We start from the raw sequence: 21,339 nt of genomic DNA, 5'->3' as shown, positions 1-21,339 counted from the left end.
TTTATCTATTTGTCTATCTTAACATCATCGTTAAAGTCTTAATAACCTAGTAGCTAACTAGTAAGTCTTGAAATCTAGTAGTGTAAATCTTCCAACTTTGTTCTTTTGCTTGATTTTTTTCTGACTGTTCTGAGTCCTTTGATTTACCATAAATTTCAGAACTTGCTTATGAATTTCTAGAAGACAAAGTCTGCTGAGATTTTGAGTGACGTATTAAATCAATAGATAAGATAATTGGAAGAGAATTTACATTTCACATGTTGATTTCTTCTCTCTATCCATTTATTTCAGTCTTTTAAAATTTGTCAACAGATTTTTGTCATTTTCAGTGTAGAAGTCTTGCATATCTTTTGTGAAATTTATTCCTAGGTATTTTATGAGGTTTCTTCTTTTTCTTTCTCTTTTTTTTTGAGAAAGATTAGCCCTGAGCTAACATCCACCTCCAACCTTCCTCTTTTTGCTGAGGAAGACTGGCCCTGAGCTAACATCCGTGCCCATCTTACTCTACTTTATATTTGGGACGCCTTCCACAGCATGGCTTGAAAAGCAGTGCTTAGGTCTGCACCTGGGATCCGAACCAGTGAACCCCAGGCAGCCAAAGCAGAACGTGCGAACTTAACCACTGCACCACCCAGCTGGCCCCATTTTATGAGTTTTGATGACACAGGAATGGCAATATTTTTAATTTTTCCCAATTGTTTATTACTGTCATTTAGAAATAACTTCATTTTTGTAAGTTGACTTTGCATTTGTTCCCTAGCTAAATGGACTTATTTCTAGTAGTTTGATTCTTTTGAATTTTCCATATACAATCATGTTCTTGGCAAATAAAGACAGTTTTACTTTTTTCCTTGTGAATATTTGAAACTTTATTTTTCTCATCTTACTGCACTATTCTACCTCTAGTACCATATTGGATAGAAATAGTGAGAATGAACATCCTTCAAACTTCAGAGGGAAAGCATTTGATAATTTATCATTAAAGATGTAAACTCTGGGTTTTTAATGCTCTTTAGCAGATTGAGGAAATTCCCACCTATTCCTAGTTTGCTGAGAGTTCTTATCATGAATGGCTGTTGAATTTTATTAGATGCATTTCCTACATCTGTGTAAATGGTTGCATAGTATGTCTATTTCCTTCTGTTAAGGTGGTGAATTACAGTAATTGATTTTCAGATGTCAATCACTCAATTTCTGGGGTGAACCCCACTTAATCATGATGTATTTTAAATTTTTATACATTTCAGGATGCAGTCTGTCAATATTTTCTTTAGAATTTTGGTCTCTATGTTCATAAAGGATGTTGGTATATAGTTTTCTGTTCTTGTCAAGTTTTAGTATCATGGTTGCAAAACCAGTTAGCAAGTTTGGCCTTTTAATGTCCATAGGTTCTGTGTTGACTGATGTCCCCTTTTTCGTACTTAGTATTGGTAATTTGAGTTTTCTTTTCTTCTTGATGAACTTGGTCCACTTTGCTTAGTGGTATATTGATTTTATAAGTTTTCAAAGAGCCAACTTTTGGCTTTATTAATTTTCTTTCATGTTAGTCTCTGTTTTCTATGTCATTGATTTTAGTTTTCTTAATTCCTTCATCCTGCTTTCTTTGTATTTAATTTGCTATTCTTTTTGTGGCGGAAACTAGGATTATTTATTTTAAGCATTTCTTTTTTTTAAAGATTGACACCTGAGCTAACTGTTGCCAATCTTTTTTTTTCTCCCCAAATACCCCCAGTACATAGTTGTATATTTTAGTTGTGGATCCTTCTAGTTGTGGCATGTGGGACCCCGCCTCAACGTGGCCTGATGAGCAGTGCCATGTCCGAGCCCAGGATCCAAACCGGCGAAACCCCAGGCCACCAAGGCGGAGCGTGTGAACTTGGCCACTGGGCCAGCCCCGCATTTCTTATTTTTTAATATGCACTGAAAACTATACATTATCCTCTAAGTATGTAGCTTGTGCTACATCTCACAGATGTTGTATTTTCATTATCATTCAGTTTCATTCTTTTCACGTGTAAGGACCTGAAAATATATCCTAGTTTCAGAGCAAAAAAGGAGAAAGGTAATTTAATTTTGGTTGAAAACTGTTGCTAATATTTTAGTCTAAATCATTTTATAATCAAATTCTACTCTTAAAACATGTAATTTTATCTTTATTGCCAGTTATTTTCACGCATAAATATATGTGTGTACCATTCTTAGAAAGCATGTTTAAAGTAAATTGTACATGAAAGACATAATTATTTAGTGGTTCTTGTTTTATAGTCACATTAATTTGGGTTATAGGAAAGGATAATTGGCAAGGTAAAAAGTAATATTTTTGTTGGTGCTGTATCCTCAGTTAACTCCTCTTTTAAATGAATATTTATAGCTTTTATGGCTTCTAGAAAGAAAGTGGTCATGATTGTCCAGCAGTGAAGATTCTTGTTGGTGTGGCTAGTGTGTGATATGTTCTTAGCCTTTCCATTATGTCCTTTGTTCAGCTGAACTTTGGTTAATAGATTTTAGACATATAGATTATAGATTTTTATAGTTATTTTACTAACTGATATTTTATTATAGTTAGAACATTATTGTAGTTCATAATGTAGAATAATTGCTAAAATGTAGCGGTAGTATGAATATACTTACAATATTAAAGTTAATATAAAAAGTTTCAGTCATTTTTGGGGCACCTCTTTCTGACATGGATTACATAGTGATTTTCCTTTGTCACTGAATTCAGTATTTCTATTTAAACCCTCAGTATTTATGATCTATATTTTTTCTCAAGATAAAAATCTATTAGAAAGACTGTTTATTGTATTTATAGAACTGCAAAATTTGTATGTGTTAGGGTACTCTACAGTGAAATAATTTCCAATGTATTGGCATATCTGAAATATAAAATTTGGAATTGTTTTTTTCATCAAAACCTAGTTAGTATGCATGTTGTTTCTCTGCCTTATTCCTTTTTAAATGTAGAATTATTTACTTAAAGTCCAGTCTTAGAAAATTGAACCAGTTATTTACAATTAATATTATTTTTAATGGCTCTTGATGAGGGCCATTTTGTTAAATAAAATAGTTTCATTTTGAAGAGATTCTTTGCATTGCTCACAAAGAATCTTGACATTTGTTTTTCATTGGTCCTTATTTCTGATAGCAAAGGATTGGGAACATTAAATTAATATTCACAGAATTACTCGGTGAACATGAATATCTTTCAGAGCATCTTATTTAAATTGAATTTGAATCTGTAGAATAATTACTGTTTCCTATACCAAATACAATCTTTCTCCATTTTTGGTCTTATAAACTTCCAATTCTTATTTCTAACATCTACCTAGCTATAATTGGCAGACATGCAGCTGCCTCCTTCTCACCCCAACCCCAGTTCTATGAAGATTACCACATTGCAGATTGTCTTTGTTTATATCACTTTCATCATTGTGTCGTTTTTCAAGATAATAACATTTAATGACATCTTATATTGAATATTTATTACTTGTATATAGTAAAGCACATGTTAAAAATTATATGCATTGAGTCTTCATCCAGAAAAAGTCCTCACTCCGTCTTGAGAGGAAAACAACTTTTCTAGATTATTATTTTCTTTTTTTCCTTCTCTAATAAACTTCTAAATAATCATCTTCCTTTAATGTCCATACTTTATAAAACTCTGTATGCAGTGTGACTCCCACCCAACTTTACTTAAAGCTCCTACCTTCGAAGATGATGCCTGTCTTCATAACATAGTTGTCATTTTTTTAAATCATTATCTTAACGTCTTACATTGTTACTTGATTGCTCTTTTTTTTCCTTTATTACGTTATTTTTCTTTGGCACTCTGTCACAATAATATTTCTACTTCCCTCTTTTCTTACCACTTTTTTCTTAACCTCCTCGAATGTTCCATTTCTTCCTTGTAAGTTTCCCAAAGAACTGTCCTCACCATTTCTCTCTGGAGTTTTTAGTGATATCACAAAGAACCTTAAATTATCACCTCTGTGGAGTTGACTTCAAATTATGCTCTTGGAAATGTGACTTACTTCCTTTCCCCACTCCATTTGCAATGCCCTACCATGCATTTACTTCTGAATAACCTCCCAGCATATGAAACTTCGCATAGCTAAAATGTATTTCCCTTGCTTATAGCAGTTTCTGGTCTTTGTTGTTCTTATATTCAGTTAAAGATTCTAAAACCTTCTTCTCCCTTTCCATTCTCTTTCTCTGCTTTGCTTGCCATCTACTTTCTCCTGCTACAGTTACCTCCACTGTCCATCCTTCCTGAATTTTTTGAAGAACTTCCAATCTGCTCATTTCCAGCCACCTTAACCATATTTGCTAAGATAAAGCACAAGAAAAGTTATAATCTTGCTTGAATCCCTGTATCCAGTTGTTTTTTTGTTCACCACTTTTTAAATAAAATGTCTCCTTTAGCCTAGTATTCAAGGCTAAGTATTCTGGCTAGCCTCAAAGCACTTTTCTAGCTTTTATTCTCCTTGTTTCCAACATGTTTCAGCTAACCTTGACTACTCCCTATTTCTTAAATAAATTCATTTTTTCCAGCTTTCTCTTATGTTTCTCCTTCCATTTAAAAAATTTACTCAAAACCATGGTTTTACAGGTATTTCTAAATATAAAAATCCTACCCTTTCTAATATCCTCTGTAAGTACTACTACCTTTCCCTTTTTACCACAAATGCTATCTGATTTCACTTGAGGATTTAAGAAATTATCCATTTATTAGCTAGACTACTCCCTTCCTCCAACACAGTTCCTGTGCAGCACTTTGAAGCTTTCTTATGGGTGTGTGCCACAGTTATATGTATAGATTTTTATCTTTTCTAAATGTATATTCCTTGAGAGCAGAGCACTATATTTTATTAGGTTGTTTTATATTTTTGATCCCTACAGAGTCTAGCATCAGGATTACTGCAGAGGATTGTACAGGGTGTGCCTTATACAAGGGTGCACCCATTTGGGTGGCTCAGATGAGGACTAAAGTCCTAAAGGGGATGCATTTTTCTGCTTTTGCACATGTGCAGAAGCCCTTTCTACCCTTTCATGTAATTGGCACATGTGTAATAAATTAATCTACTATCTTATATGCAAGTATTAATTGTTACCTTTATCCTTACTGACTGCAGTCTGCAAGTGGCTTTTTATTATGTCCTCTTATCTCCTTAGTCTGTGCCATTTCCTTTCTGCCACCAATTTCTAAAAGGTTTCTCCTGTTACTCATTCATTCTAACTATCCCCATACATCAGATTCTTGCTACTTTCCATAAAAAATTGAGGCAATCTAGTGTTTGTTTGTGGTATAATTGTTGTCATATGGCTGTTTATTTCTGAGTCATTCTTCAGACTACTTCTCTCTTGAATCCAGGTAATTAAAGCCTAGTTTACTATCTGAATTTAATTTAATCTCTTCTTATGCCTATGTCACCTTCATTTTTTTAAGCCTTTGAATTTGTCATTGCTATTTTTATGCTTATGTTTAATTAATCATTTTCTTAGATCTGAGGTTTAAGTTATATTTTTTCTTATATTTTAGGTCGTTCTTCCCTTTTCCCAATAGATGATGGCTTGCTGGATGATGGTCATAATGATCAAGTTAGTGTTTTAAATTCACCCACATGTTACTCAGCTCATCAAAATGGAGAGCGAATAGAACGCTTCTCTCGAAAAGTTTTTGTTGGTGGTCTTCCTCCAGATATTGATGAAGGTAAGCTGATGATTTGGGCTTTGAAAAAGAACAAAAAACAAAACCTAAAATATAATGTGAATAAGGGTGTGATATTTTTTACCTCTAGAGATTTTCAGTTAGAACAGATATCCATCTCTGTTTAAATATTCTGTCGCCTGTTTAAATACATAGGTAATCAAATAAATAACTTTTTAAAAGTTTTTTTCTTTACTTTGTGTGTTAAAATGCACATTGTTACTGGGAACATTTTTTGTAAGTAAGATTTTTATACCCTGGGTCGTATCCCATATATATTTTTAAATGTAGAACATATTTAAACATACAAAACTTTTTATTTTATATGTCTATATAAAACTTAAAGCCTTTCGTATGACCATAACACACACACACACATAGTGAAATAAAGGTAACCAGCCAGGAAACTCTACTTGCAATACATAACAGTCAAAAGTTGAATTTCTTTAAGAATAAATGCACTTTTAGAAACAGGTAAGAAAGGGGCTATAAAACCCCAAAGAGTAATAGAAACATAACATAAACAGGAAATTCAGGTTATACGAAGGCTAGTAAGCATATGTCAAAATGATCATGTGTAAAAAATAACAAAAGGAAAATAATTCAAGGTAAAGATTAAAAATACTGAAACTACCTAATGGTTGTGAGGATGTGGGAAATCTGCCACTCTCATTCACAACTAATAGATAAGATATTGCTACATGTTGGAAAGTTTTTCAGTTATGATTCAAATATCCGCAAACTTATTCTAAGTATTAATCAGGTTTCCACGTGATGAAATAGCCTAGAACATACTGGACTTGATCTATATGTGCTTCAGAGAAGCTACTGGCATGTGTCTACCTACTAAGTGTCAGATCTTAATACATTTTATGAATACTATAGCTTTTCACCTCTTGTTTCAACAGACCAGTTTTTTCCCTATAAGATTTTACTTATCAAGCCATAATGAATCTCTTTATTTAACTTGATATAACATTTGCATGTTTTCAAGCTGGTGATATTTGTGGTTTGGTATACTATAAATCCATTACTATCCATACAGTGTTTCATAAAAATTTAAAACTCACACTGAATTAATTATTCTGGCCAATGTGCTGCTTAAAAATGAATTTATTTTGACTAAAATAGCTATTTATTTTTATGTATTCTTTTAATAAGGCTATTAGGCATGTTTCCAGTGTTTATATTCTAGTTTATCTTAGACTATTTGGCACTTTTAAATATTTAAATTTTTTTTAGAATGAATCATTAAAATTAATTCTTAATGCATATTATTGTACTTTCTTAAGATGAAATAACTGCTAGCTTCAGAAGATTTGGGCCTTTGGTAGTAGATTGGCCTCATAAAGCAGAAAGCAAGTCCTATTTTCCACCAAAAGGTAAGAGTTTTTATTGTAATATTTGCTAGGGAATCAGTTATATGACAGCAAGAGAGACAATATCAGTTACTTTTTGTTTTCTTTTAGAATTGAATATCATCACATCTTTATATAAAAACTAATATAAAGATAATAATAGAGGAATTTGTAGAGGCTGGTAGCAAGTATCAAGTGAGGCAAAACGGTCCTGGGAACTACTCCGGTTTCACTTTAAGCAAGTCAGGAATCATAAGAGGCTTGCTATGTGTTCTCTGTAATGATTTGATGATGATTTCAAAGACTCAGATCAGCAAGTGTTTGAGTATTTTCTCTGTCTAAAGCATCATTCAAAGTAACTTGGGTACAGACATATAAAAAAAGTCTTTGTCTAGTCAGTGAAATTAAGATCTATGTAAAGTGAGAATAAAATATAAACCTATGAATAGTTTAGTATTGCAAGATTTACATAAGTGTTCCAGATAATAGCAGATAACAACAGAGCAGTATTTATTCTGTTCGTGGATTAGGTAGAGGAGAAAGTGACTGGTCAAAAAACCCTCAAACACATAAAGAAATAAGATGTGAAGAGGACAGCTAGCTATGTTAGTAACTTATTGCTAGGATGGTCCTGTGGCTGGTCACTGTAGTTAGTACGAGAATCACAAATCATGCTCACATTCATTTGAGCAAAGCAAAACAACTGTCAGTGGGGAGAGGAAGTATCCCCTGCCCACAGTGAGCAGGGGAGGTGAGGGGAGAGAACTGAACATGAATCCAATCAGTCAGATTGCTAATGGCAGATTTTCAGAAGTGGATAAAAGAAAGGGGGTGTTGAAAGACTAAGACTTTGAACATCATTGAAATATAATTTTAGAAACGAAAAGACACTTATTCTCATGGCTGATGAATTTTCAAGCCCAGAAAAAAGACTCCAATAGATCTGTTAAATGATCTTATTTTGCTTCTGGGAAAGGAAACGTTAGAATAGTTATTGGCACACAGAAACTTTAAAGGTTTCTGGTGATGGATTATATGGACAATCTCTACTTTTTGTCATTGAGAATTATACAACCTCTATGACTAGTTGATGTAGATCTTTTAGAGAAATGGAATAATGCAGTGATTTTTTAAAATATAACTTTAGATCTTACGGAATCAAGAACATCTTTTGAGTAGGGATTCTAGATCCCAGGCTTCTATCAGAATCTGATTAAAGCTATGGACCTTTCTTCATGTACTCTAGTTTTTCAGCCAATTTTGGAGTTTACTAGACTTGGAGGTGCCAAATCCTTAGTTTAGAGAGAAAATATAGATGTTCATTCAGTACCTTAGTTTTAATCTATCGTCCACAGTTTTACTATTTTGTCCATTTATAAAGTTTATTTTATTGAGTGTTCAATAAAAATGCCTCTTAGTTTCTAATGTTCCTGCCTATGTTACCATCATCCCTTGCCTGGACTACTTCAGACATGTGACTAGTCTGTCCCCATCTCTGGCTCTCTCCAGTTTTTCTCCCAGAGTACAGCTAGAGTAATCTCTCTGAAAGCTCATCTGATGGTGCTTCTCCTTGCGCCCTACGTAAAATCCTTCAGTGGTTCTCTTACTGTTAGGGTAAAGGCAAAAACGCATTTGACCCCCTCCACTCCCCCATATCCCTTGTTTCTTCTTCCACTATTGCTTCTTGTCTCCTGGTTCTGAAAACTGGCCTAGCTCTCTCTTGCCTCAGGGCTTTTGTGTATAGTATTCCATTGACCTGAAGGCTCTTCCTTTGTCTTTTCATGTATATATCCTCTACTTATCTCAGCTCAAGTATCATTTGCTTAAGGGAAACTTTCAGGACCCACCTAATGAGGTCAAAGCCTGTTGTCAGCTTTCCTAGCTCTGCTGCCTCTTTCATGGCACTTGTCACAGTTGCAGTATTATGTTTTTACAACTTTACAAATATATGACTTTTTTTAATTAATATCAGATTCTTCCAATAGTCTCTAAGACTGTTTCTTTACTCGTCTTTGTATTCTCAGTAATTCATGGATTGATAATTGCCTAATAGATAATATAAACAACTGTAAATACTACTAGATAGAGAAATTACTTTGACCTGAAGTAGGTGGGAAAAGCTTCACTGAGAAGTTTTGAACTAAATCTAAAAGGTACTGTGCAATTTAGGTAGATAAAAAGAAGTTGAACAGAGTTCCAGGCAGGACTTGAAATATAATTTTAAAAAGGAATTAGAATTGGTTCCTTTGGAGACCAATATACATTTTTGCATGAGCCTTTTGTTCCTATAAGGGGATGGTGGACCCTAAGCCTAGAAAGATGGGTCGGCATAAATTTAATGAAACAGAATAGTTGCTGTCGTTGCCATTGTTGTTGTCTTTGTGGGTTTTGTGGTGGTTGTTAGTTTATTTTCTCAAACTGAAAACGAAAACAAAAAAATTAGCACTGGCAAATGATAGTTTTTTTGGTACAATTATAGTTAATTGTAGCCATTGCCAAACACCAGTGTTTCCAAACCTTATTCTTTCAAGCATTTTTGTCATTTCTGCAAGTCATCATTTTCCATGGTTTGGAAAACACTAGTATGGAAGCATCCAGTTGGTGAAGCTACCTTGTAATTAAGGCAGTGACTTGAGCCCTTGGATACTGAACCACACGTGTACGTATGTTTCCTCTGCAGTGAATGAGGTTTACCCTATGTGAGTATTAGCTTGCTCTAATAAATTCTAAAGAACTATTAGATGATATATTTTTGGTCACAGTATTTTAATAATTAATGACTTGCCTTAGCTAGATCATAATTTACCTGCTATGTTGCCTAATTAATTTTTGTGATATAAACATTTCTTCCCTAATAATCACAAAAATAATTAAGCAATTAAAAATATTGTGTTTAAAGTAGTATTTTTAAATTAGTTAAGCAATATTAAAATATTAATATCACAACTTTAACATTAAAAATACTGAATTTAAAATACCGTTTTAGTACATTGGTCTTATATCCTCTCAATTATTACAAAAGTTATAACTTTCAGATCCTTAGCTTGTATCAAAATTAAAGTCTTCACTTAAATAAATCAGTCTTCATTTATTTTTCAAGCATATTTAAATTGTTTCTAGCAAGTAAAAAGGTCTAAGATGTGTTTTTTAATCTTGAATAATCATAGCTTCACAAGTTTCTATTTGTGTGGGTTGGTTTAACGGCTTATTTATGCATTCTGGCAATTTTATTAGAATGAGGTACTTTTGTGTCACATCAGACCTTTGTGGCAATAAAAGCCATTGTTGTCAATAAACCTTGTTTTTTGAGTTCTACGTAAAACATGACTTCACATTTCCTGTTGTATAATGGAACAGACGTGTGTGATCTGCTTGATGACTTCTTCATATTGGGATTAGGTTATAGTATTCTAGTTGTTTGCATAGAAATCTTCTCAAGGAAAAGGGGTATTTTGAAGTCATTTATAGTTATCATCTGCTGGGAATAGTCACTTAGTAGTAAACTTGCAATGTAAATTTTGATGTCATCTTTTTATAATGAAGTCATTCTGCCTGCTGGATACATGATTTTTGATTAAAGATTGACAATTGGTTGTCACAATGAAAGGAGGAAGGGCATGTTTCCCAGAGGTACAAAAACCTAAGGGAGAGCTTGGATCCAAAGTCCAAACGTAATCTCCAGACTATCTGAAAAAAGTGTTCTGCTGCTCTTCCAAGTTGAGACTTGATTTAAAAGTCCTGAACCATTGTGAAGGAACCCATTTCATCCCAACCTCCCTAAGGTAGTTTTCTTAGTATCATTTGGAAATTACCAGGTTGACTGTGGAATTTTCCCTCTACTTATGGACATTCCTGGCCCTTTCCAAGTGTGCTCTTGTCCAGAAGTATGCTCTAGAACTTGTCTTACCCTGAAGGCATTTGTAGGAATCTCAGCTTCTGATATGCCCACCTGGTTAACCCTGCCAAATTCTTTAAGGAGACAGTATCATGGGAGACCTTGGGGCTGACCTGGGTTTGAAATTACTCAACCAACTGCTTGCTTATGTGACTGACTTTGGGCAAGTAGTTTAACCACTTGATACCTCAGTTTTTTCTTCTGTAAAGTGGGAACAATGTTTCATAGTCTTTTTTTTTTGAAAATCAAATGAAATAATTCATGTAAAGCTCTTAGCACAGTACCACATAGTAAGTGCTCTATATAAAGTAGCTAAACAATTTACTGAGTATCTGTTTTTGTGTGTATTCCATAGGATATTGTGTTTTCCTGCAGAAAGTATAGTGGTTCTAGTTCTACTTGATAGTTATTTTTTTCTTTTTCAAAAGCATGTATTTTCTAAACAGTACTGAAATTTGGAGTAAAATCACTTATCTTGACATACTGCCTCATTTTTAATGGTTATTACAGGCTATGCATTCCTTCTCTTTCAAGAAGAAAGCTCAGTTCAGGCACTAATTGATGCTTGTATTGAAGAAGATGGAAAACTATATCTGTGTGTTTCCAGCCCTACCATCAAGGACAAACCAGTAAGTAAATACTACTTGAACTTTAGTAAAAAACCGTCTTGAAATGCTTATTAGTGGAAAAAAAAAATTTTAAACTACCATGTTAAGAGTTCAGTTTTTAGGGGCCTGCCTGGTGGTGTAGCTGTTAAGTTCACACACTCCGCTTTGGCAGCCCGGAATTCACCAGTTCAGATCCCAGGCGCAGACCTATGTACCACTTATCAAGCCATACTGTGGCAGGTGTTCCACACATAAAATAGAGGAAGATGGGCACAGATGTTAGCTCAGGGCCAGTCTTCCTCAGCAAAAAGAGGAGGATTGGTGACAAATGTTAGCTCAGGGTCAGTCTTCCTCAAAAAAAAAAAAAAAGTTCAGTTTTTAAAAATTTGGATAATTTATAATACCTAGATAAAAAATTATAACAATTTGTTTCAAAATCCAACTATCCCAAATTTTGAACAATAGCTGGACCACTGTTAACTGGCAAAAAACAGCATAAACTGTCAAGAGAATAAGACTCAATACTTTAATGTCATTTCATCCTAGGTTCAGATCCGTCCTTGGAATTTAAGTGATAGTGATTTTGTGATGGATGGTTCTCAGCCTTTGGATCCTCGAAAAACAATTTTTGTAGGAGGTGTTCCTAGGCCATTAAGGGCTGGTAAGTAGCATGTTAACAAATTTTGCTCTTTAAAAAAATCATTTAGGGGCCAGCCTGGTGGCACAGCAGTTAAATTCGCACGTTCCAATTCGGCGGCCTGGGGTTCCCCAGTTCAGATCCCAGGTGCAGACCTACGCACCACCTGTCAAGCCATGCTGTGGCAGGCATCCCACATATAAAGTAGAGGAAGATGGGCACGGATGTTAGTTTGGGGCCAGTCTTCCTCAGCAAAAAGAGGAGGGTTGGTGACGGATGTTAGCTCAGGGTGAATCTTCCTCAAAAAAAAATCATTTAAATATGAATTAATTCAAGAAACATTTGGTAGCTGTTGTGTACATGGCACTATTGGGCAGGCCAGGGGCAGATTCCTCATGCTCCAGTAGTTGCTCATTGCAGAATTCTGAGACAACTTCAGAGAACCATTCTTGAAACCATCAAGTACCTGGAGAATTGGGCACGCATCTATCAATATTAATAGCTAACTCCACGCAGACTCTACAGGAAGAATCCACTCAAATATTTCTAACTTGTTAAGTTGTAACTCTGTAAGACATGAGAATTTTGAGTCTGTTTATTTTATGTGGGTTGATTCTGATATTTGAAGAAGAAATAGGGAATTTTTTTTAAATAGCACTTCAGATAAGTGAATGACAAATTTCTATTCATCAATAACCAGGAACCAGAGATCTAGTAGAAGATATCATATAGGAACATAGTTATAGATGTAAATGCCCACTGTGATAGCAAGTTTTATGATACCGTGTACCATGTGAAGTGTGTTAGTGTCTTCCATCACTGACAACATCCTCTTCCAGTATGGGAGATGTATGTTAAACAGCTATACACAAGTAAATACTTACAGAATATAACTGCTACAAAAACACTATCGGGAATAGAAGAGCACATAGCAAGAGAATGTGATGTTGTCTGAAACTTTAAAGATACTTGTATTTGAGCTGACATACAAAGATTGAACAGAAGGAGTAGGATTGAGATGGTAGGAGGGTTGTGAGGAGTGTGTTTCAGACAATGGAATAGCATATCAAAGATCTTTGGTGGAGGGAAGCAGAGTGCTGTGGAGGGACTGAAAGAACCCAGAGTGGCTGACTAGGGTATAATGAGTGAGGGGAGAGACAAGAGAGACAAAGAAGACATTGAAAAATTAAATAACAGTCAGATCTTACAAGTCTAATAGACTAATTTGATATTTACCCTCAGAGCAAGAGGAAACCAATGAAGAGTTTTTAAGCAAAGGAGAGATGATCATATTTGCATTTTTGAAAGATTGAGGGGGGAGGAGGAGGAGCTGGGTTGAGAGTAGGTATGGGTAGACCAATTTAGGAGCCTATTCTTGCAGTCCAGGAGACAGATAATGGTGGCTTGGATTAGTGGTGGTAGTGGTGAAAGTGCCAAGTGAATAGATGTCACAGATATTTATGTGGTAAATGCAAAGGTTGAATCTCAGCTTTCAGTCTTAAGCCACAAGGTAGATAGTGGTACCTTTTACTGAGATAAAGAACTCTGGAGAAGAAGCAGGTTGGAAGGAAGATTGTGATCTTGATTTTGAAAGCAAGCTTTTGGCACCATTCAGAGCCTCCAAGTAGAAATTTCAGTTAAGCCATTGGTACCTGATATATTTTTTAAGAGAATCACGCTTGCTGCTGTTTTGAAAATAAACTGGAGGATAGGGGACGGATCAGAAGCAAAGAGATAAAGCTATTGCCATGATCCAGATGAAAAATAATGATAGCTTGGAACAGGATGTTGGTGATAGAGGTGAGGAGATTGGATTCTAGATATGTCTTAAAAATCAAGCTCACAGGATTGCATGTGCAATGGGCTGGGGGAAGAAAAATAGAAAGGATAAAGCCAAAGATTTGATTTGGCAACTTCATCTTTTCCACTGCTTACTAAATCAGCAAAAACTCATTGGAGCAGGTTTAATGGGATGGCAGAGGGTCAGGAATACCATTTTGAACACACTGAGTGATGCAGTGTGTGTTAAGTATCAACATGAGTTGTCCAGTAGACAGTTGCATAGATAAATCTGGAGTCCAGGGGAGAGGCCCAGACTAGAGACAGGAATTTGAGAGCTGAAAACAGATAAATGGTTTTAAAGCCATGACCTGGGATGAAGTCACCAAAGCCACAAGTGTGGAGAGAAATCCAAGGACCGAAACTTAGCGTACTCTGACACTGAAAGTTAAGGAGTTGAGGAGGAACTAGCAAGGCAGACTAAGAAGGAATTATAGTGCAGTAGGAGGAAAATTAGTAGAATAATGTATCCTAGAAGCCAGATGGAGAAAATATTTCAAGGAGAGCAAAGAAGTTAACTGTGTTTAGTGCTGCTTACAGGTAGATTGACCGTTGTCCTTGGCAGTGGGGAAGGTGACCATGACATGAGCATTTAAAGTGGAGTCATGGGGTGAAAATCTAGTGATAAAGGGTTGAACAAAGAATGGGAAGAGAAGGATTGGGGAGTATAAGAAAAAGTTTTTAGCTATTTGCTGTAAAGGGGAACAGAAATGAAGCAGTCACTGAGAGGGAGAAATAAGGTTAAGAGTTTTTTTTTAAAGATGGGACAAATTACAGTATACTTGGGAACAATACCATATAGAGGGAAAAACTGATGGTACAGAAAGGAGAGAGGAGAATTGCCAAAGTAATTCTTCCATAGTGCGAGCAGTTGGGATCTAGTATACAAGTAGAAGTATTGGATGTAGACAAGAGCGTGGAACTGTTTTTCTTGTTGACTTTTACTTTTTAAAAAAACACTTAAAAATTGTTGATTTACTGTGTGCTGTCACATTTGATGTGAACTTCTTTTCCTTTTGAAGTGGAACTTGCTATGATCATGGACCGGCTATATGGTGGAGTTTGTTATGCAGGAATTGATACAGATCCTGAGCTAAAATACCCAAAAGGTGCTGGTCGAGTTGCTTTCTCCAATCAACAGAGCTATATTGCTGCCATCAGTGCTCGGTTTGTTCAGCTTCAGCATGGTGATATTGATAAGCGCGTAAGTTGCATATTGAGATATCACTTTACATCCTCTAATAAGGTGCTGATCCAAAGCTTACTACCGTAAGCTAATATAACTCAAACATTGTTTATATTTTTATACTCCATTAACTCTTAGAGTTAAGGAATATTCTATCAAAATATTCCTGAAACGTAAAGTTCTTGAATGTATTTTAAACTTCAGGTACAATATACAAAATATAAATGTCATTTTAAAAGCATGTCAGGTATTTTTATCCTTCAATAAGGTCATAATATCCTTCTAACCATGGAGGCAGAGCTTGTTTTAAGAGCTGGTACCCTGGAGCCAGACTGCCTGCGATCCCATTTCCACCATTTGCTCTGTAATCCTCAGCAAAGTAACCCTTTATATGCCTGTTTTTCCTCACTTATAAAATGGAAAACAATAATAGTATCTCTCTCAAGGTTATTTTGAGGATTAAATGAATTCAAATATGTAGAAGCACTTAGAACACAGCTTGGCACGGAGCAAGTGCTATTTAAGTGTTATTTATTTTTCTTTATCATAAAATCTAAAATAAAAATACATTGTGTATATTTCCCTAAATATGCACAATAATAAATATAAAAATAATTAAAAAAACAAAATCTACAAATAAACTAAATATAAAAAATAATTGTCCTAAACTTTAAAACATTTATTCTTTGGCAGCATTGTTTAGGTCATCACAATAAAAACTTTTAGGAAGTCCTATGAATGTTAACTGAAAGCCACACCATTGAATAGTTTCTAGTACTGATTACCATCTACAATAGGGAAAAGGAGTGAACATAACTCAATTGTTCATTTATAAATCTATTTCCTACTAAAATCTGTGAATAGTTCCTATATATAGCTAAGTAATATTCTAAAATAATCACGGTTATACTTATAGTACAGAGGAGATATAATGAGAATATGAGGTAAATTAACTTTTTTATATCCAAGTTAATAGATATAACTTGAGTGGGTTCTTATTTTCCTAGTGTAACAGTTTCTTGAAGCTTCTCTAAGGCTTCTCTAACGTTTGTACATTAAAAGACTATTCTGGGGGCAGGGGAGCTGGTTAACTAACACCAATTGACTAGACTATGGATTCTAAAAGTAGTCATCCATTTAATTACCAAACCATCCCATTTAGAAAAAAGTACAGCATAGGTTCAGTTCGTATACATAGAGTAACTTTTTGTTTGCATTGTTACTTAAAATATTGCACAAAAAAAAAAAAAGGACCTAAGGGGAAGGGCTCTGCTTTTATTTAGACATGCATAGGAAAATTTTTTGAACTGATTTGAACCTTAGAATTCCTCTAATCCAGTGGTTTTCAACCTCAGCTACATATTAAAGTCACCTGGGAACTTAGAAAAATCTTAACATCTGGGTCCCACCCCAGAGATTCTGCTGTAATTGATCTGGGATGCAGCTGAGGCAGCAGGAGTTTATAACCTCCCCCTCGACCCTGGGCAATTCTAATGTGCATCCATGCTTTAGACCACTGATCTAGTCGAAATAACCTCTACTTTTGCAGAAAGGCGATACAGTCACAAAGGAAGTTCTCTACAGTGTATTTAATTGTAGTTGTTTAAGATGCAGAAGTAGAAGGAAAAAATTGTTGCAGTGTCATACCTCTTTGTTTCCAAAATGATAGTGAAAGACCAATATTTGGGGTATAGTATTGATTCTTAAAGAGCAACTCAGATGCAGAGCAAGTGAATTGTGAAACACATACTTTTTTTAAAAGTCATTGAAATATCTTAGCAAAAAGTTTATTTTTTAAGATATGTGCTATTAAGGTATATTTTGAACTGTATTTGAAATAATTTGAGCCCTAAATATTTTATGTCTCTAGTATTACTTATATAAAAAAATATTAAACCATTAACATTTATACCTTTCATGTCTCTAAATTTGAATATAGTTATTAAACCATAAAAACAGATTAAATTTAAATTTATACCTGATAACCCAGAGATACACAGGATACTTATTTGGAGAGTATTAAAATTGTTTATTCGACTTGTTTTTAGGTTCATGAACACTTGGAAGTTTAGTTCACATCTCCCTGAGAGCTGGGAAGGACAATCAAAACACATGTGTAATGCATTGTCATTTTTGTATGTCACTCCATGAGTAATACAATTCATTGTAACTTCTGGTAGTTACTGAAGTGAATTGTGTTTTGTTTCATTTTGTTTCATAATTAATTAACAATAATTAATTATTTCATTAGTTGTGAATCCAGGTGACAAAGTATTACAGATAGATTCTCTGAAGTGAAAAAGGGAAAGACATCATAATAGAAAATAAGAATAGGTGAAGATCTGATGAAACTTCCTTTAACACATACAAGAGTCAATTGTTAGAGATTATTATTAATCAGAAATAGATTTTGATTACATTCTAAAATCATAAGCTTGAAATTCAGTTTACATCTTTGAAGTCTATGCTTTTGAGTTAAGCTGATTAGCTTTGTAAAATAATAACCAGAATTTAAAAATAAAGGGACTGGTTAAGTTCGTGCACTTTGCTTTGGTGGCCCAGGGTTTTGCTGGTTTAGATCCTGGGCACAGTTGTGGCACTGCTTGTCAAGCCATGCTGAGGCAGCATCCCACATAGCACAACCAGAAGGGCCTACAACTAGAATATACAACTATGTACTGGGGGGTTTTGGGGAGAAGAAGAAGAAGAGAAAAAAAAAAAAAAAGATTGGCAACAGATGTTAACTCAGGTGCCAATCTTTAAAAATATTTTTAAATAAATAAAAATACAAGTAATTGAAATCACTGCATTTTTAAAATTTTATTCAACAGTTTTACCTTAAGTAATTCCTGAGCACCTGACATTTCATCAGGTGTTATGGAAATGAAATAAACAGCATATACACTATCTTCAGTTTGGTTAAAATATGGTAGAGGCAAGAAATAACCATGAGAAAGAAATCTGGAAGGCGTGTGTAAATGTACCACATTTATTTAGATATTTATAGAGTTTCTACTTTGTGCAGAGATTCTGCTAGGTACTGGGTACTAGGTGTTGAGCAAATGGACGCTTTATCATCTGGAAAATAAAATCTAGTCATTCTCATTCTACTTCAGTGTATTCTTTGATCATAGTAATGTTCTTCCTTGATTATAGTTATAATGAAGATAATGAATCAAAAAGCAGCCTGGCAATCAAGATGGAATCCATAAAAGAAAAAGTTGAAAGATAAAGATTGAACATAAAAATTTTAGAATTTGTGTCAAAGATGGTTTTAAAAATCAATGGCCAATGGAAAAAAAGGTTAAAAATCCTTAATGGTCAAAGAGAACTTATAAATTAATTTTTAAAAAAGAAAACTGCACAAAAATATGCAAAAGATACAGATAATTCAGAAAAGAAAAATGTCCAATATACATAAAATATGTTTATCCTAACTCTAATCAATGAAATATCAATATAAACAGCAATGTAATTCCATTACCTTCCTAGCAAATGTTTGTTTTATAGTTCTTTTTATCAACTTTTAGGTTGTTTCCAGTTTGTTGTTGTTACAAATAATGCTGCAGAAAATATCCTTGTATATTCATTTTCTGCACACATGAAGTATTTCAATAGAATACATTCAGAATAGAAATTGTTGGGTCATTATTTTTCACCTTGGGCAAACACTACTTTATCTCAAACCAACCCTTTAAACACTCAATTTTCTCTCTTGTCCTCGGGAAAGGCTGAGAGCTTAGGCTGCCCAGCACTATTCAGACAAAGGTAGTAACCTTTCATTCATAAAGTTATCACAAGTGAGAGATCAAGGCTATCACAGCTAATAGTAGGTAACAGTAATTTACAGAGTATTTACCATATGCCAAGCACTGTCTTAAATGCTTTTACTTGCATAATCTAATCCTCACAATTCTGTGAAGCAGGTTCTAATATTCTTCTCATTTTACAGATATGGAAACTGAGGTTAAGAGGTTTAGTATTCAGAGATAACTTGAGTCTGAGGTCTTCTACTGAGTTAGGACTTCACAGTGGGACTATGACTTTATGTCTTATAAATTCACAGAGGTCTACACATGCCCTTAATAAGGTTGTCCACAGTTCTGGTTTGCCTGTACTGATTATTTAACAGCAGGATAGACTCTTATCTGCAGTAGAGAGGTGCTGCCATAATCAGTGGCTGTTAGGGTTATGCCATCTCAAGGGAGGTATTGGAATGAGGGAAAAAAAGGTGTAAAAATCATTTGTCTTCCTTGCCCTTCTCTTTTTCTCTCACAGTCACCCCTACCTCTGAAAATACTAACACACAGATGTTTTAAAGATGTTACCTCATGAAAGGTGAGGGTGGAATGTTTTGCAAATCAATTAGGTTTGTGTAGTTTTTAAAAGTATTTTCTGTCTTTGGAAAATATAGTAAATACCACTCAGTTTATAAGTCCTCTGAAGAAAACATATCAAAATAAAATAAAATTATCAAACTGTTCATTTAATCATGTGGTCAGTTATGAACATCAAACATCATATAAAAAGATAATTAGTGCAAGAACAAAATGATTTCATTTTCTTTAACCTACTATATGGTAAAGCCATTTCTCTGGGAAACTGCCTACTTTCTCAACGTTTAATGCTAGGCGTTTTCTCTAGAACACCCTATGAACATTTTAAATTATTACTAAAATGATTTCTGAAGCAGGCTTAATGAGACATTTTTTTCTGTCTTTTTGTAGGTGGAGGTAAAGCCATATGTGCTAGATGACCAGATGTGTGATGAATGCCAGGGCGCACGCTGTGGTGGAAAATTTGCTCCCTTTTTTTGTGCCAATGTCACTTGCCTGCAGTATTACTGTGAGTTTTGTTGGGCAAATATCCACTCTCGTGCAGGACGTGAGTTCCATAAGCCATTGGTAAAGGAAGGTGCTGATCGCCCACGTCAGATCCACTTCCGCTGGAACTAAGAAGAGCAAACCGGCCTCTGTTTAACAAGGAAGGAAAGGGTGCATGTGGCTTACTGTGTCTGAAGATACTGACATGCAGAAGAAATAAGTGCATTCTTCTGCTTTCACCCCAGCTATCAATACATGCATCTTTATCAGCAGCCAAAACACTACAAGCCTCTTGTTTTTCACCAAAACCCTACATCTCAGGCTTACTAATTTTTGTGATATTTTCATGTTAAAATAAAATGTTTTTTTGTATTTTCTCCAAGTTATTTTTATATGTAAAGTTAAAATTAGATATGAGAATGTTTTGCGTAGGGGCAAACAGTCTGCTGCTATATAGTGGGTGAAGCGTGCACTTATTTCTAAACGTGGGTTTTTAACTTCAAGATCTGCCCCAGTAATTTACCAAAGGTAGCAAAATAATAGTGAAGATGGAATATGTCTGCTACAAATGCTTATTTTTATTGTTGCTATTTTCAGTGTATACATAAACTAAAAATTAGGGTTGATTTTTTTGCTCTCCATTTTGACTTGCAAGAAATAATACCTCAAGATAATCTGATTTATTAGCTATTTTTAAACATTTTTAATCACAAGCTGTATTAGCTTTGCTGCTATATAGGTGTTATGTGTAAATGCCACCTATTAATACGGGATTGAAAACGTTAGAGACACACTGCATTGCAGATAAAATGCAGGCAGCACAATATGGCCTAAACTGCCATAGTTTTAGAATGTGAAAAAAAAATGCATGTTTACTTACCTGTATACACCATATGCATGCACTAGACTTATTAACTAACAAGAGGTGAGGTATTGCAAATGTTCAAAAAAGCTCTCTTGAATCTAGGTAGCATGAACAAATTATAAAATTTGTTTAAAAAGAGCAAACTTGCATGCATTATTGTGATTCAAGTTAAAAAAAATTGTCCTACATGTGTACAATATGCAAATTAGTTTTAGATTAGAAAGTGCAGCCATTTTGTGATCTGGTCGGTAGTGGAATTCGATTTTATGCAGACTGGATGTAATATTTGTAATTCCTGTGCAATTTTGTGATGTGCGGTTCTAATTCATGTGCAGTGATATAGTATAGATAAAAGATTGAATAAAAAACATACTAGAATTTTAAAGAACGTTGATTTTAGCCCCTTTGATAGATAGTTCAT

At 34.5% G+C, this 21,339-nt stretch overlaps 1 protein-coding gene across 20 annotated transcripts in view; it reads left to right on the top strand.

Annotated features, from left to right (window-relative positions):
• Positions 1-21,339, top strand: part of CPEB2 (cytoplasmic polyadenylation element binding protein 2) — a 68,322-nt gene that overhangs the window by 44,370 nt on the left and 2,613 nt on the right. For all 20 annotated transcript variants that reach the window (XM_070262684.1, XM_070262682.1, XM_070262680.1 and 17 more), the window contains 6 exons: positions 5,540-5,710; positions 7,000-7,089; positions 11,471-11,589; positions 12,115-12,229; positions 15,067-15,248; positions 19,958-21,339. The exon at positions 19,958-21,339 is cut by the window's right edge and continues 2,613 nt beyond it. In XM_070262684.1, the coding sequence (XP_070118785.1) occupies positions 5,540-5,710; positions 7,000-7,089; positions 11,471-11,589; positions 12,115-12,229; positions 15,067-15,248; positions 19,958-20,185 (905 nt within the window). In that variant the 3' untranslated portion in view covers positions 20,186-21,339. The remainder of the gene's footprint in view (positions 1-5,539; positions 5,711-6,999; positions 7,090-11,470; positions 11,590-12,114; positions 12,230-15,066; positions 15,249-19,957) is intronic.

This window comes from Equus caballus, chromosome 3, assembly GCF_041296265.1.
Source record: "Equus caballus isolate H_3958 breed thoroughbred chromosome 3, TB-T2T, whole genome shotgun sequence".
NCBI classification, from domain to species: Eukaryota; Metazoa; Chordata; class Mammalia; order Perissodactyla; family Equidae; genus Equus; species Equus caballus.
The sequence above is the reverse complement of the archived record's forward strand: the minus strand, read 5'-3'. Positions and strand labels throughout refer to the sequence as shown.